Here is a 13,632-nt window from a genome sequence, read left to right as displayed (position 1 = left end):
ATTATTTCATTCTTTTTACGGCTGAGTAATATTCCATTATATATAGTACCATGTCTCTTTATCCATTCCTCTGCTGATGGACATTTAGGTTGCTCCCATTATTCACTTAGAACTACAGTGAATAATGGAGTGCATATGTCTTTCTGAATTATGGCTTTCTCCAGATATATGCCCAGAAGTGGGATTGCTAGATCATATGGTAGCTCTGTATTTAGTTTTTTTAAGGAACCTCGATACTATTCTCCATAGTGGATGTACCAGCTTACATTCCCACCAAAAGTGTAGGAGGGTACCCTTTCCTACACACTCTCTTCAGCATGCTCCACTTCTAATTCTAGTTCTCTTGCTATTTCCACCACATCTTCAGTGACTTCCTTCACTGAAGCCTTAAACCCCTTAAAGTCATCCATGAGGGTTAGAATCAACTTCTTCCAATCTCCTGCTAATGTTGTTATTTTGACCTCTTCCCATGAATCACTTATGTTTTTCTTTTTTGGCCACACCTGTGGCATGCTGAAGTTCCTGGGCCAGGGATCAAACCAAGCCACAGTAGCAACAAGGGCCAGAACAGTGACAATGATGGATCCTTAACCCACTGTGCCACAAGGGAAGTCTGAATCATGAATGTTCTTAATGGCATCTAGAATAGTGAATCCTTTCCAGATGGTTTGCATTTACTTTGCCCAGATACAGCAGGGGAATCACTACTATGGCAGGTACAGCCTTGTGAAATGTATTTCTTCAAAATTAAGACCTGAAAGTGGAAATTACTTCTTGATCTGAAGGCTGAGTATGGATGATGAAATATTAACAGGCATAAAATCAACATCAATCTTGTCATACATCTCCAGACTTCTTGGGTGACCAGCTACACTGTTAACAAGCAGTAATATTTTGAAAGGAATCTTCTGTTCCCCCTATGCAGTAGGACTCAACAGCAGTCTTAAAATATTCAGTAAACCATGCTGTCAACAGATGTGCTGTCATCTAGGCTTTGTTGGTGCATTTATAGAGCACAGGCAGAGTAGATTAAGCATGATTCTTAAGGGCCCTAAGACTTTCAGAATGGTAATAAGCACTGGCTTCAATTTCAAGTCATGAGCTGCATTAGCCCCTAACAAGAGGGTCAGCCTGTCCTCTGAAGCTTTGAAACCATGCACTGACTTCTCCTCTCTGGCTATAAACGTCCTCAATGGCATCTTCTTCCAATGTAAGGCTCTTTCATCTGTACTGGAAAGCTGCTGTTTAGTGAAGCCAGCTTCACTGGTTATCTTAGTCAGATCTGGATAACTTGCTGCAGCTTTTACATCAGCACTTGCTTCACCTTGCACTTTTATGTTATGGAGACAGCTTTTTTTCTTAAACCTCATGAACCAATTTTCGCTAGCTTCAAACTTTTCTTCTGCAGCTTCCTCACCCTTCTCAGCCTTTAAAGAACTGAAGAAAGTTAAAGCCATGCTCTAGATTGGGCTCTGGCTTAAGGGAATGTTGTGGTTGGTTTGATCTTCTATCCAGACCACTAAAACTTTCTCCATGTCAGCAATAACACTGTTTCACTTCCTTAAGATTTGTGAGTTCACTTCAGTAGCACTCTTAGTTTCCTTCCAGAACTTTTCCTTTGCATTTATGACCTGGCTAACTGGCACAAGAGGCCTAGCTTATGGCCTATATCAGCTTTCAACATACACTCATCATTAAACTTAATTATTTCTAGCTTTTGATTTAAAGTGAGAGACATGTAACTCTTCCTTTCACTTGAATACTTAGGGCCATTGTAGAGGTGTTAACTGGTCTAATTTCAATATTGTTGTGTCTCACTGAATAGGGAAGCCAGAGGAAAGGGAGAGAGGCTGAGAATGGCTGATCATAGATGGAGCAGTCAGAATACACTCACACAAACATGCCATCTTATGTGGGCATGATTTGTGGTGCTCCCAAAACAATTACAATTGTAATATCAAAGATTACTGATCATGGATTACTATAACAAATATAATAATGAAAAAGTCTGAAATATTTTGAGAATTAACAAAAAGTGACAAACATGAAGTGCACAAACGCTGCTGGAGAAATAGCACTGACTTGTTCAAAGCAGGTAGCCACAAATCTTCAATGTGTAGAAAATGCAATGTCTGCAAATCACAATAAAGCTAAGAGCAATAAACAAGGTATACTTGTATAAATAAAATGGACCCAGTCAATCTTTTTTTTTTTTTTATCTTTTTGCCTTTTCTACGGCCGCACCTGCGGCATAAGGAGGTTCCCAGGCTAGGGATCTAATCGGAGCTGTAGCTGCTGGCCTACTCTAGAGTCACAGGAACATGAGATCCAAGACATGTCTGCGACCTACATCACAGCTCACGGCAACACCGGATCCTTAACCCACTGAGTAAGGCCAGGGATCGAACCTGCAACCTCATGGTTTCTAGTCAGATTCGTTAACCACTGAGCCACGACAAGAACTCCTGGACCCTGTCAATCTTATGCACCAATGCACTTTTGGTTCTTACCACAACTTGCATTTAACAACATCTAATGTCTACTGAGCAGTTACCAAGTGCCAGGTTCCACTGCAGGTGCTTTAAAATATGCTTTTAGGTCCTTGAGCAACTTTGAGATAGATGCTATGATTGTTCTGATTGTACAAATGAGGAAAGAAACAGAGATGCCTAAGTGATACACCCAAGATCACACACTTAGTAATAGGGCCAATGTTATAAAAACTGCTCTACCATACTTAAAACAGATAATAAATAATTGTTGAATGAATAAAAGAATGATCATAAAATTGAGTTAGAGGAATTTAGTGACACTTAAAGCAAAAAAACTTCAAAATACTTTCAAGGCCGCTGATATTTATAAAAGATAGTCTACAGACCTTTAAAAAGTCCTAAAATTAATAAATATATGATGGCAAATATGGTTGAGGATTAATCATTTATAACTTAAAGTCAGCTCTCTGTATCTGCAGTTCCTGTGCATCCATGGATTCAACCAACCATGGACTGAGTAGTCTTGCAGTATTTACTACTGAAAAAATTCACATGTAAGTGTAACTGTGCAGTCAAACCTGCCTTGTTCAAAGGTCAACAGAACTCTGACTCACAAGGAGAAAATAAAATTGCCATGTTCCTAGGCACTGGCAAACCTCATTTATTAGCTAAGTGATTTACTTCCTCAGACCAGCCTTGAAAAGAAGTACACACTAGATATTAAATTTGTACCTCAAAAATTTATAACTTACTATACCCATATTAAAGCTCAATAGTCCAAACTGCAAAGTTTAAGTCTATTAGTGCCAAGATATTTCTACTTTTTAAAATAATTAAGCACTAAATTTCAAAGAACCAAGAGAATAGAATAAAAATTTTTTAAAAGATTTGAACAGACATACCAGATATGACACATGAATGGCTAACAGGCATATAAAAAGATGCTCAACATCATTAGTCAAGGGAAATGCAAATCAAAAACCATGAGATGCCACTTCCTAGTGCTGGAATGGCTAGTCTACAGTCTAGAGATACACACTAACAAATACTGGTGAGGGATAGTCAGAAATGGGGACCCTCAAGGTTGATGGAGGAAAATAAAATGCTGCAGCCACTTTGGAAAAAAGTTGGCAATTTCTTAAAACATTAAACATAAGTTTGCCACATGATCCAGCAACTGCACCTTTAGGTACCTATCCAGGAGAAAGAATACACACCCAAACAAAGGCTTGTATGTAAATGTTGAAAGCAGTATTACTCATAACCACAAAAAGATGAAAACAATGTAAATGTTCACTAACGGAGTTCCTGTCGTGGCTCAGTGGAAACGTATATGACTAGCATCCATGAGGAAGCAGGTTTGATTCATGGCCTCGCTCAGTGGGTTAAGGATCCGGTGTTGCTGTGAGCTGTGGTGTAGCCTGCAGCTGTGGTTCGGATCTGGCGTGGCTGTGGCTATGCTGTAGGCCAAGCAGTTACAGCTCCAATTCGACCCCTAGCCTGGGTACCTCTATATGCTGCAGGTGTAGTCCTAAAAGACAAAATAAATAAATAAATTAATTAATTAATTCATGTTCACCAATGGGAAAATGGATAAATGGAACATCGATTCTACACAAAAGAAAGCTATTCAGCAATAAAAAGGAACTAAATACTGATACACAGTAGAACACGGATAAAACTCAAAAACGTGCTTTTCTGAAAAGGTCATACACAAAAGATTATATACTATATGATTCAATTTATATGAAATGTCCTGAAAATGCAAATCTAGAGACAAGAGAATAGGTAACTGGTTGCCTGGGGAGGGCATAGGGATTAACAATTAATGGACACGAGGGATTTTATAAAAGTGATGGAAACATTCAAAAACTGATTTCTGGTCATGGTTGCACAACACAATAAATTTACTTAAAAAAAAACTGAGGAGTTCCCTTGGGGCTCAGCAGGTTAAGAACCTGACATAGTGTCCGTGAGGAGTCAGTGTGATCCTTGGCCTTACTCAGTGGGTTAAAGATCCAGCGTTGCCACAACCTGTGGCATAGGTTGGCAGCTACAGCTACAATTTGACCCCTAGCCTGGGAACTTCCATATGTGGCAGGGGCAGCTGTTAAAAAAAAAAAATGGGTTGTACACTTGCATTGGGTGAATCACATGATATGCAAAATAAGACTTAAAGTTATATTAAAACAAAAAAAAGACATACCTAATTGAGATGAAGGCTCTGTAACAGCCTAGAGAACAAATGACATTTAATTATATTGTAAAACTCAGCTAAGCAACTCAGCTAAAATGTAGGTGGCTGCAAATACAGAGGGGGGAAAAAAAAAGCCTCTATAACTACAAAATAGTACTACATGTGCTCCAGCCAGTGTCAGGAGACTAATTTTTATTCTCCAAAAAATCAGTCCCTTCAGAAAAAAAGAAAGCCATCTTTTTCTTTTTTTGTCTTTTTAGGGCTGCAGCCATGGCATATGGAGGTTCCCAAGCTAGGGGTCCAATCAGAGCTGTTGCTGCTGGCCTATGCCAGAACCACAGCAATGCCAGATCTGAGCTGAGTCTTCAACCTATACCAGAGCTCACAGCAATGCCGGATTCTTAACCCACTGATGAGGCCATGGATCGAACCCACAACCTCATGGTTGGATTGGTTTCCGCTGTACTATGATGGGAACTCCCAAGACATCTTATTCTTGAGTCCTTTTTAAGTCTCCCATTTCACAGTGTACTCTTTTCATTTTAACAGCTTTTAAAACTTTTTATTATGGAAAATTCCAAACATGTTCAACAAGAGAGAATAAATAATATAATGAATCCCCATATCCTATTATTCACCTGCAGCAATGATGTTTCTATACCTTCTATCACTTCATGCTTCCCTTTCCCAATGAAGTCAATTAAAGCAAATTCCAGGCATACCAGTTAACTTATAAATACTTCAGTATGCTGTTACTTTTTTTTTTTTTCAAACATAAAAATAACCACGATCTGGAGTTCCCGTTGTGGCGCAGCAGAAACGAATCTGACTAGGAACCATGAGGTTGCAGGTTCAATCCCTGGCCTCGCTCAGGGGGTTAAGGATCCAGTGTTGCCGTGAGCTGTGCTATAGGTGGCAGACATGGCTCAGATCTGGTGTTGCTGTGGCTGTGGTGCAGGCCAGCTGCTGTAGCTCTGATTCAACCCCTAGCATGGGAATCTCCATATGCTACAGGAGTGGCCCTAAAAAGCAAAAAAAAAAAAAAAAAAACAAACCCAAAACAAAACCATGATCAGTTTATGATCAGTTTAGAAAATCTGGAAAATACAGAAATGTACAAAGGAAAAAAGACACCAACCATAATAGCACAATATAGAAATAAATCCAGTTAACAATGTAATGTATAATGTTTTAGGGTAAACTTTTTATTAAAGTAAAACATACATGGTGGAAGGTGTACAAGTTATGTGTTCAGTTCAATACTTTCTTTCACAAATATACCTTTGTAACTGCTACTTTATTTGGAAAAACCAAATGATTTAAGCAACTATTTTAATATTATGTAGATACTTATGGTTTTGTACATAAATTGTATATACATCTCTTTGCCAATTACAGTGCAGGAGGATAAGAACTTAACATTTATATAATGTATCTTGTATCAATTCTATAATAACCCCATGAAGTGGGCATTAGAGATGAAGAAAAGGGACCCAAAGAAACTGGTTAACTTTGTTTCAGATCGAATAAACAACAGAATCCATATTAGAATAAAAAACTGCCTATCAGGGCTTTTTCCACCATACTATGGCATCTATCTGAACACTACAAAGAAAAAAAAGAGAGAATGCTGGTCCTTTTCTTTGATCCTGACACTACTTATTCTTTCTGCCTTTTTATACAACACTGATAACCATCATAATTTAAACAGTAATGTGAGTTTTACAAAAGAGTAGACTAAGTAAAAGTATAATGTGTGTGCAATACTGCTGGAAGCCTTAGGAGGTCACTAAAGTAAAAAAAAAAAAAAAAAGAAGAAGAAGAAGAAGAAGAGGTAAAATAACCCAACAACTTAAATTTGTTTAGAATTTCAGGTGTTTATTAACTCAAAATGGATTAAAGCTTTGAATGCAAAAGTTAAAACTCTTAGAAGAAAATATAAAGGGAAAGTTTCATAACATTAAATTTGGCAATGATTTACTGGATATGACAACAAGAGCACAGGACACTAAGGTAAAAATAAATTAGACTACATCAAAATTTAAAACTGTGCAAAGGATGTAATTAACAGAATTAAAAGGCCATTTAAGGAATGGGAGAAAATATTTGAAAATCATTTATCTGATAGAGTTAATACCCAAAATTTACAAGGAATTCCTACAACTCAGAACAACAACAGAAACCAATCCAATTTAAAAGTGGGCAAAGGACTTCAACAGGCGTTTTTCCAAAGTAAGACAAATGGCCAATGAGCACATGAAAAGATGCTCAAAACCACTAATCAGGGAAATGCAAATCAAAACCACAATGAGATACCACCTCACAGCCATGAGAATGACAACTGTCAGAAAAACACAATGTAGCAAGTGGTGAGGATATGAAGAAACTAGATCCCTTGTGCACTTTTGGAGAAAATATAAAATGTTGCAGCTGCTACTGAAAACACTATGACAATTCCTCAAAAAATTTTATTTTATTTTGTCTTTTGTCTTTTTAGGGCCGCACCAGCGGCACATGGAGTTTCCCAGGCTGGGGTCAAATCAGAGCTGTTGCTGTGGCCAGAGACACAGCAACGCCAGACCTGAGCCGAACCTGCAACCTACACTACAGCTCACAGCAATGCAGTGTCCTTACCCCACTGAGCAAGGGCAGGGATTGACCCCGCAACCTCATGGTTCCTAGTCGGATTCGTTTCTACTGTGCCATAACGGGAACTCCAACAATTCCTAAAAAATTTTAAATATAGTAAGATGTAGAAATTCTGCTTCTGAGCATATACCAAGAATTAAAAGCAAGGCCTTAAATACTTGTATACCCATGTTCATGGCTGCATTATTCACAACAGCCAAAATGTGGAAACAACCCAAGTTTCCATCAACAGACAAATAAACAAAACATGGCATGTATATAGTTGACTCTTGAACAATTCAGGGGTTAGAGAAATCAACTCTCTGTACAGTGGAAAATCTATATATAATTTATAGTTGGCTCCTTTTATATGCAATTCCTCCGAATCTGTGATTCCTCCACATTCACAGCTTCAACCAACTGTGATCATGTAGTACTGTAGCATTTACCATTAGGAAAAAATCCGCATATACATGGATCCTCATATTTCAAACTCATGTTGTTTAAGGGTCAACTGTATTTACGGTAAACTATTATTCAGCCTTATAAAGGAAGGAAATTCTGACATGCTTATAACATGGATTAAACTTGAAGACATTAAGCTATATGAAACAAGAGACAAATCCTGTACAATCCCACTTATATGAAGTCCCTGGAGGAATCAAATTCATGAAGACAGAAAGTAAAATGAAGAGTGGTTGCCAGGGGGTGGGAGGTGGGAGGGAGCATTCAAAACTGTTCAATGGTAGTAAGTTTTAGTTTTGCAAGACGAAAAAAAAAATCTGGAGATGGGTTGCACAACATTGTGACCATACTTAAGATTACTAAACGGCATACTTCAAAATGGCTAAGTTGATAAATTTTATGATATGGGTATTTTACCACAAATTAAAAAGAAAAAAATAATTTGTTTTGGATAAGACGGTGTACGCCCATTTCTCACAAGTCCTCTCTCTTACAACTAAAAATTCTAGCACATATAATACAACAAATAAAGACTCTGAATGATACAACGCACAATGTCTCAGAACCTTGGAACCATCGTATCAACACAGTGAATTCCTGGATTTTCTTTGTGTATCCTATACACCCTGGATGGCATGCTAGAAAAGCCTCCAACCTATAACTGCCAACAGGCACAGACAAAAAAACAAAAACAGAAACTCAAGAAAAGCCATCTCCCTCTAGCAAAAGGACAGGGGAAAGCAGCCCTGATAATATGTGCCCTACTCTAGGCAAAGACTAAAGGAAAAACTGCACCTGCTCTCAATGAGGGTGAGAGGTGAGATGGACTTAGGGTCCACCTGGTGACAGTGAGGCAGAACAAGTGACCATGAGCTTTCCCCACCAAGGTGATGTAAGTGGGGCAGTTAAACTTCCAATTTCACAAAGTGGTGCACGGTAATAATGGTTGGGCAGTCCTCTTTCCCCACAGGGTCAATGTCAGAAGGGCCAAGCGAGAGGGAAATGAATTTCAACTCCCAGCCCAGCAGCAACTAGACAGTTTAAGTAGACCCTTTGTTTTCACCTACTCTGGTGTTGCCTGGACCTGTGCACTACACCTAAAGAGGGTGACTTCAAAACGAATATTAAATAGGATCCAGAATCTCACAACATATCCAAAATATCCAGTATACAATTCAAAATCATCCACCATAACAAGTACCAGGAAAATTTTAAATTAACTTCAATAAGCAAAGAGAAGTGACAGATGCCAATTCGAAGATGACAGATACTATAATTATCTTACAGCAGCCTTCATTAAAAAAAAAAAGCTTCAGTGAGCACATTTCAAATGAATGAAATAACAGAAAGCACAGAAAAAGTGAAGATACAAAGAACCAAATGGAAATTTTATAAGTGAAAAATACAAAAAAAATTTAAATTCGTTGGACAAACTTAACAACAAAATAAATACAATAGAGGAAAAAATTCAATGAACTTGAAGATGGAACAATAAAAATTAACCAATCTGAAAAAGAGGTAGTAAGTATACTGAAAAAACAAAAGAGCCTCAGGGACCTGATAACACAAGCGGTATTATTCATATCAGTCACAGAAAAAGGAGAAAAAGCATGGGGCTGAAAGAGTACAACTGACCATTGAACAACATGGACCTCAACTGAGAACATCCACTTATACATAGATTTTTAAAAAATAAATATGACAGTATACATGATCCATGGTTGTTGAATCCATGAATGAGAACAGTGGATACAGAGGGCTGACTAGAGAGCTATGTATGAAGTTGACTGTACATGGGGGTGATGGGAATGGGTGCCGCCCCTCCCCCCCGAGCTGTTTGATCGATTGTATGTGAAGAAATAGTGGCTGAAATCTTTCCAAAGTTGGCAAATACACAAACCACAGATTCAAGAAGCAGAACAAACCCAAATAGAACAGGAATCAAAGGAACATAAGCCAAAACACATCATAATCAAACAAGAAAATTAAAGACAAAGAAACAATCCTGGAAGCAGGTAGAAAAAAACAACATATTATTTGTAGAAGAACAGATTCAAACAACATGACTCAATCCAAGAGTGGATTTTTCATCAGAAACTAGTGAAGTCAATATTTGGAGGCACTGACATATTTCTAAGAGCTGAAAGAAAAGGACTGTTATTCAGAGTGAAAATATCTTAAAGGAATGAAGATAAAACCAAGATCTTCTCAGAAAAGGAGAACAAACAAACAAAATGTGTCACCATTAGATCTACCTAAAAGAAGTCCTTCAACTAAAAGGAACTGATAGAGAAGAAAATTTTAAACACCAAGAATCAAGAACAGAAAGGGTAAAAATATCAGAAAATGTAACACTATCCTTTCTCTTCTTGAGTTTTCTAAATTATGCTAGATATTTAAATATTTAAATAATAGCATTTAAATTATGCTAGATATTTAGATATTTATTTTAAAATAAAAATAAAACATTGTCTTTTACGGTTTCTGAAATATGTAGAGGATATATTTAAAAGAGTAATACTATAAAGAGGTAAGGTAAAAGGACCTAAATAGAGCTAGCTAAGGTTTCTACACAGATTACTCAAATCAGTACAATGTTGACATTAGCATATTTTGACAAGTTATGTATGGATAATTTAATAGCCAGCACAACCACTAAAAATATCAAATACAAAGATACACTCAAAACTCTAAAGAAAACCCAAAATAGAATTCTAAAAAATCGTCCAAGTAACCCATGCGAAGGCAAGAAAAGTGACACACAGGAAAGAAAAATAGAAGGAATAACAAAAAATAAAAGTGAAAGGCAGAATTAAGCTCTATATAACAATATTACATTAAATATACAAGGTCTAAACATAACAATTAAAAGATGGTTTGGTGGATGAGATTTAAAAAATATGAACCAGCTATATGCTATCTATATCAATCTAGCGTCAATATAATGATACAAGTAGGGTGGAGGTAGAAAAATATATACCATACACATAATCAAAAAAAGGCAGGAATGGGAGTTCCCATTGTGGTGCAGTGGTTAACGAATCCGACTGGGAACCATGAGGTTGCGGGTTCGGTCCCTGCCCTTGCTCAGTGGGTTAACGATCCAGCGTTGCCGTGAGCTGTGGTGTAGGTTGCAGACACGGTTCGGATCCAGCGTTGCTGTGGCTCTGGCGTAGGCCGGTGGCTGCAGCTCGGATTCGACCCCTAGCCTGGGAACCTCCATATGCCGCGGGAGCGGCCCAAGAAATGGCAAAAAGACCAAAAAAAAAAGGCAGGAATGGGAGTTCCCATTGTGGCTCAAAGGAAATGAATCTGACTAGTATCAATGAGGATGCAGGTTTGATCCCTGGCCTTGCTCAGTGGGTTAAGGATCTGATATTGCTGTGAACCATGGTATAGGTCAAAGAGGCAGCTTTGATATGGTGTAGGCTGGTGGCTACAGCTCCAATTCGACCCCTCACCTGGGAACCTCCATATGCCATGTGGCAGTCCTAAAAAGACAAAAAATAAAAAATAAAAAAGGCAGGAATGGTCATACCAATATCAGACAAAATAGAACAAAGAAAATGACCAGAAACAAAGGACATTACATAATGATCAAAAAGGGTGAATACAACAAGAACACATAGAAATCCTACATGTGTATGTAAAAAAAAAAAAAAAAAAAAAAAAAGGCAGACAGCTTCACAACACATGAAGCACAAACAAATACAACTCAAAGAAAAAGCAGACAAATCTACAATTCCAGTTGAAGACTGTAGCACTCCTTTCACATTTAATAGAACTACTAGACAAAAACCACCGAAGATACAGAACTAAGTAAACACCATCAAACTACAGGATCAAAATTTATTATTATTATTTTTTGTCTTTTGTCCCTTTAGGGCCGCACCCACGGCATGTGGAGGTTCCCAAGCTAGGGGTCTAATCAGAGCTGTTGCTGCCGGCCTACACTGGAGGCACAGCAATGCCAGATTTGAGCTGCGTCTGCAACCTACACCACAGCTCCTGGCAGCACCAGATCCTTAACCCACTGAGCGAGGCCAGGCATCAAACCCGCAACCTCATGGTTCCTAGTCAGATTCGTTTCTGCTGCGCCACTACGGAAACTCCAGGACCCTAAATTTATACAACACCCCCCTCAACAAGAGAAGAATACATACTCTTTTAAAATGCCCATAAATATTCACTAAGATAGTCCATATCCTGTGCCATAAAATATAAATATAAAAGAACAAATATTCGTATTCAACAAACACAAAAGAACTGAAATCCTACAGAATACTGATCAATATTATTTGATCACAATGGAATAAAACTAGAAATGAAAGCGAAAACAGTAATATTTCCAAACACATACTTAAGTAACATACTTAAAAACACTCCAGGGGTCAAGAAGGAGTTCTAAGTGAAAATTTTAAAATACAGAAACAAAATTAAAACAAAACTACAACAAACAAATTCTGTGGGACACAGCTAAAATGTGCTGAGACATTTATAGCAGTGAATGCTTATATTAGAAAAGAAAAACAGGTGGGATTTATTCCTGGGATGCAAAGATAGTTCAACATACACCCATCAATCAAAAAGACATAGGATTAACAAAATGAAGGATAAAAAACATATTTCAATTTATGCAGAAAAAACATTTGACAAAATACAACATCCTTTCACAATAAAAACTCAAAAAAATTGTGTATAGAAGGAATGTATCTTAACATAATAAAACCACAGATGACAAACCCACAACTAACATCATACTCAACGGTGAAAAGTGAAAGCTTTTCCTCTAAGCTCAAGAACAAGATAAGAATGCCCTTTCTTGCCAACTCCAATACAGTACTGGAAATCTTAGCCTAGAAGTACTAAGCAAGAAAAAGAAATAAAAGACATCAAAAACAGAAAGGAAGAAATAAAACTTTGTTTGCAGACTGTCATCTGCGGTCTTATATATAGATAACCCTAAAGAATCCAATCAAGAACTTCTAGACACACAGAAATTAACTGTGTTTCTATATACCAACAATGAACTATTAGAGAATTTTCTAAGAAATCAACCCCATTTACAATGACATAAAAAAATAAAATGTTTAGGAATAAATTTAACCAAGGAAGTGAAAAGATCCGTACACTGAAAAATAAAAGACACTGACCAAAGTAAACACAAACAATGAAAAGATATTCCATGTTTATGGATCAGAAGAATAAATAAACCATACCACCCAAAGAAATCCACAGATTCAATGCACTATCTTAGCAAAATTCCGACGGTATTTTTCAGAGAAACAGAAAAGACAACCCTGAAATTTGTATGGAACCACAAAAGACCCTGAATAGCCAAAATGATCTTGAGAAAGAAAAGCAAAGCTGAAATCATCATACTTCCTGATCTTAAACTGTATTATAAATCTATGGTAATCCAAAGCAGTCTGGTATCAGCATAAAAATAGACACACAAATCAAAAAAGCTGAATTGAGAGTCCAGAAATAAACCCATGCATAAACTATATCAACTAATCTTCTACTAAGGATCCAAGAATATGCAATGGGTGAAAGGATAGTTTCTTTAGGAAACTGGTGGCTGGGAAAACTAAAGAGCCATATGCAAAGGAATGAAACTAAACCCCTATCTTACACCATACCCAAAATGGATGTGTTCTGAACGTTAAGACATGAAAATGTCAAACTCTGAGAAGAAAACACAGGATGTAAGCTTCTTGGTCTTACTAATGATTTTTTTGGATTTGACAGCAAAAGCAGAGGCAACAAAAGCAAAATTAAACAAATGGGACTACATCAAACTAAGAAGCTTCTGCAGAACAAAGGAAACTATCAGTAAAACGAAAGCAA

At 37.3% G+C, this 13,632-nt stretch overlaps 2 protein-coding genes across 3 annotated transcripts in view; both read right to left on the bottom strand.

The window, feature by feature from the left end:
* ARFGEF1 (ADP ribosylation factor guanine nucleotide exchange factor 1) overlaps positions 1–13,632 on the bottom strand; it is a 148,095-nt gene that overhangs the window by 110,265 nt on the left and 24,198 nt on the right. The gene's annotated exons all lie outside the window — the stretch shown is intronic.
* On the bottom strand, positions 527–2,318 carry LOC110260282 (tigger transposable element-derived protein 1-like). Its single transcript, XM_021089279.1, has one exon. It carries the CDS (start codon positions 1,455–1,457, stop codon positions 984–986), a length of 474 nt encoding a protein of 157 aa, XP_020944938.1. The 5' UTR covers positions 1,458–2,318; the 3' UTR covers positions 527–983.

Source organism: Sus scrofa, chromosome 4 (genome assembly GCF_000003025.6).
Source record: "Sus scrofa isolate TJ Tabasco breed Duroc chromosome 4, Sscrofa11.1, whole genome shotgun sequence".
NCBI lineage: Eukaryota > Metazoa > Chordata > Mammalia > Artiodactyla > Suidae > Sus > Sus scrofa.
This window is presented reverse-complemented; position numbering and strand designations above follow the sequence as displayed.

Bases quoted from the DNA above. Each gene is read 5' to 3' on its own strand.
- LOC110260282 (XM_021089279.1), bottom strand. From the start codon at position 1,457: ATGGCTTTAACTTTCTTCAGTTCTTTAAAGGCTGAGAAGGGTGAGGAA.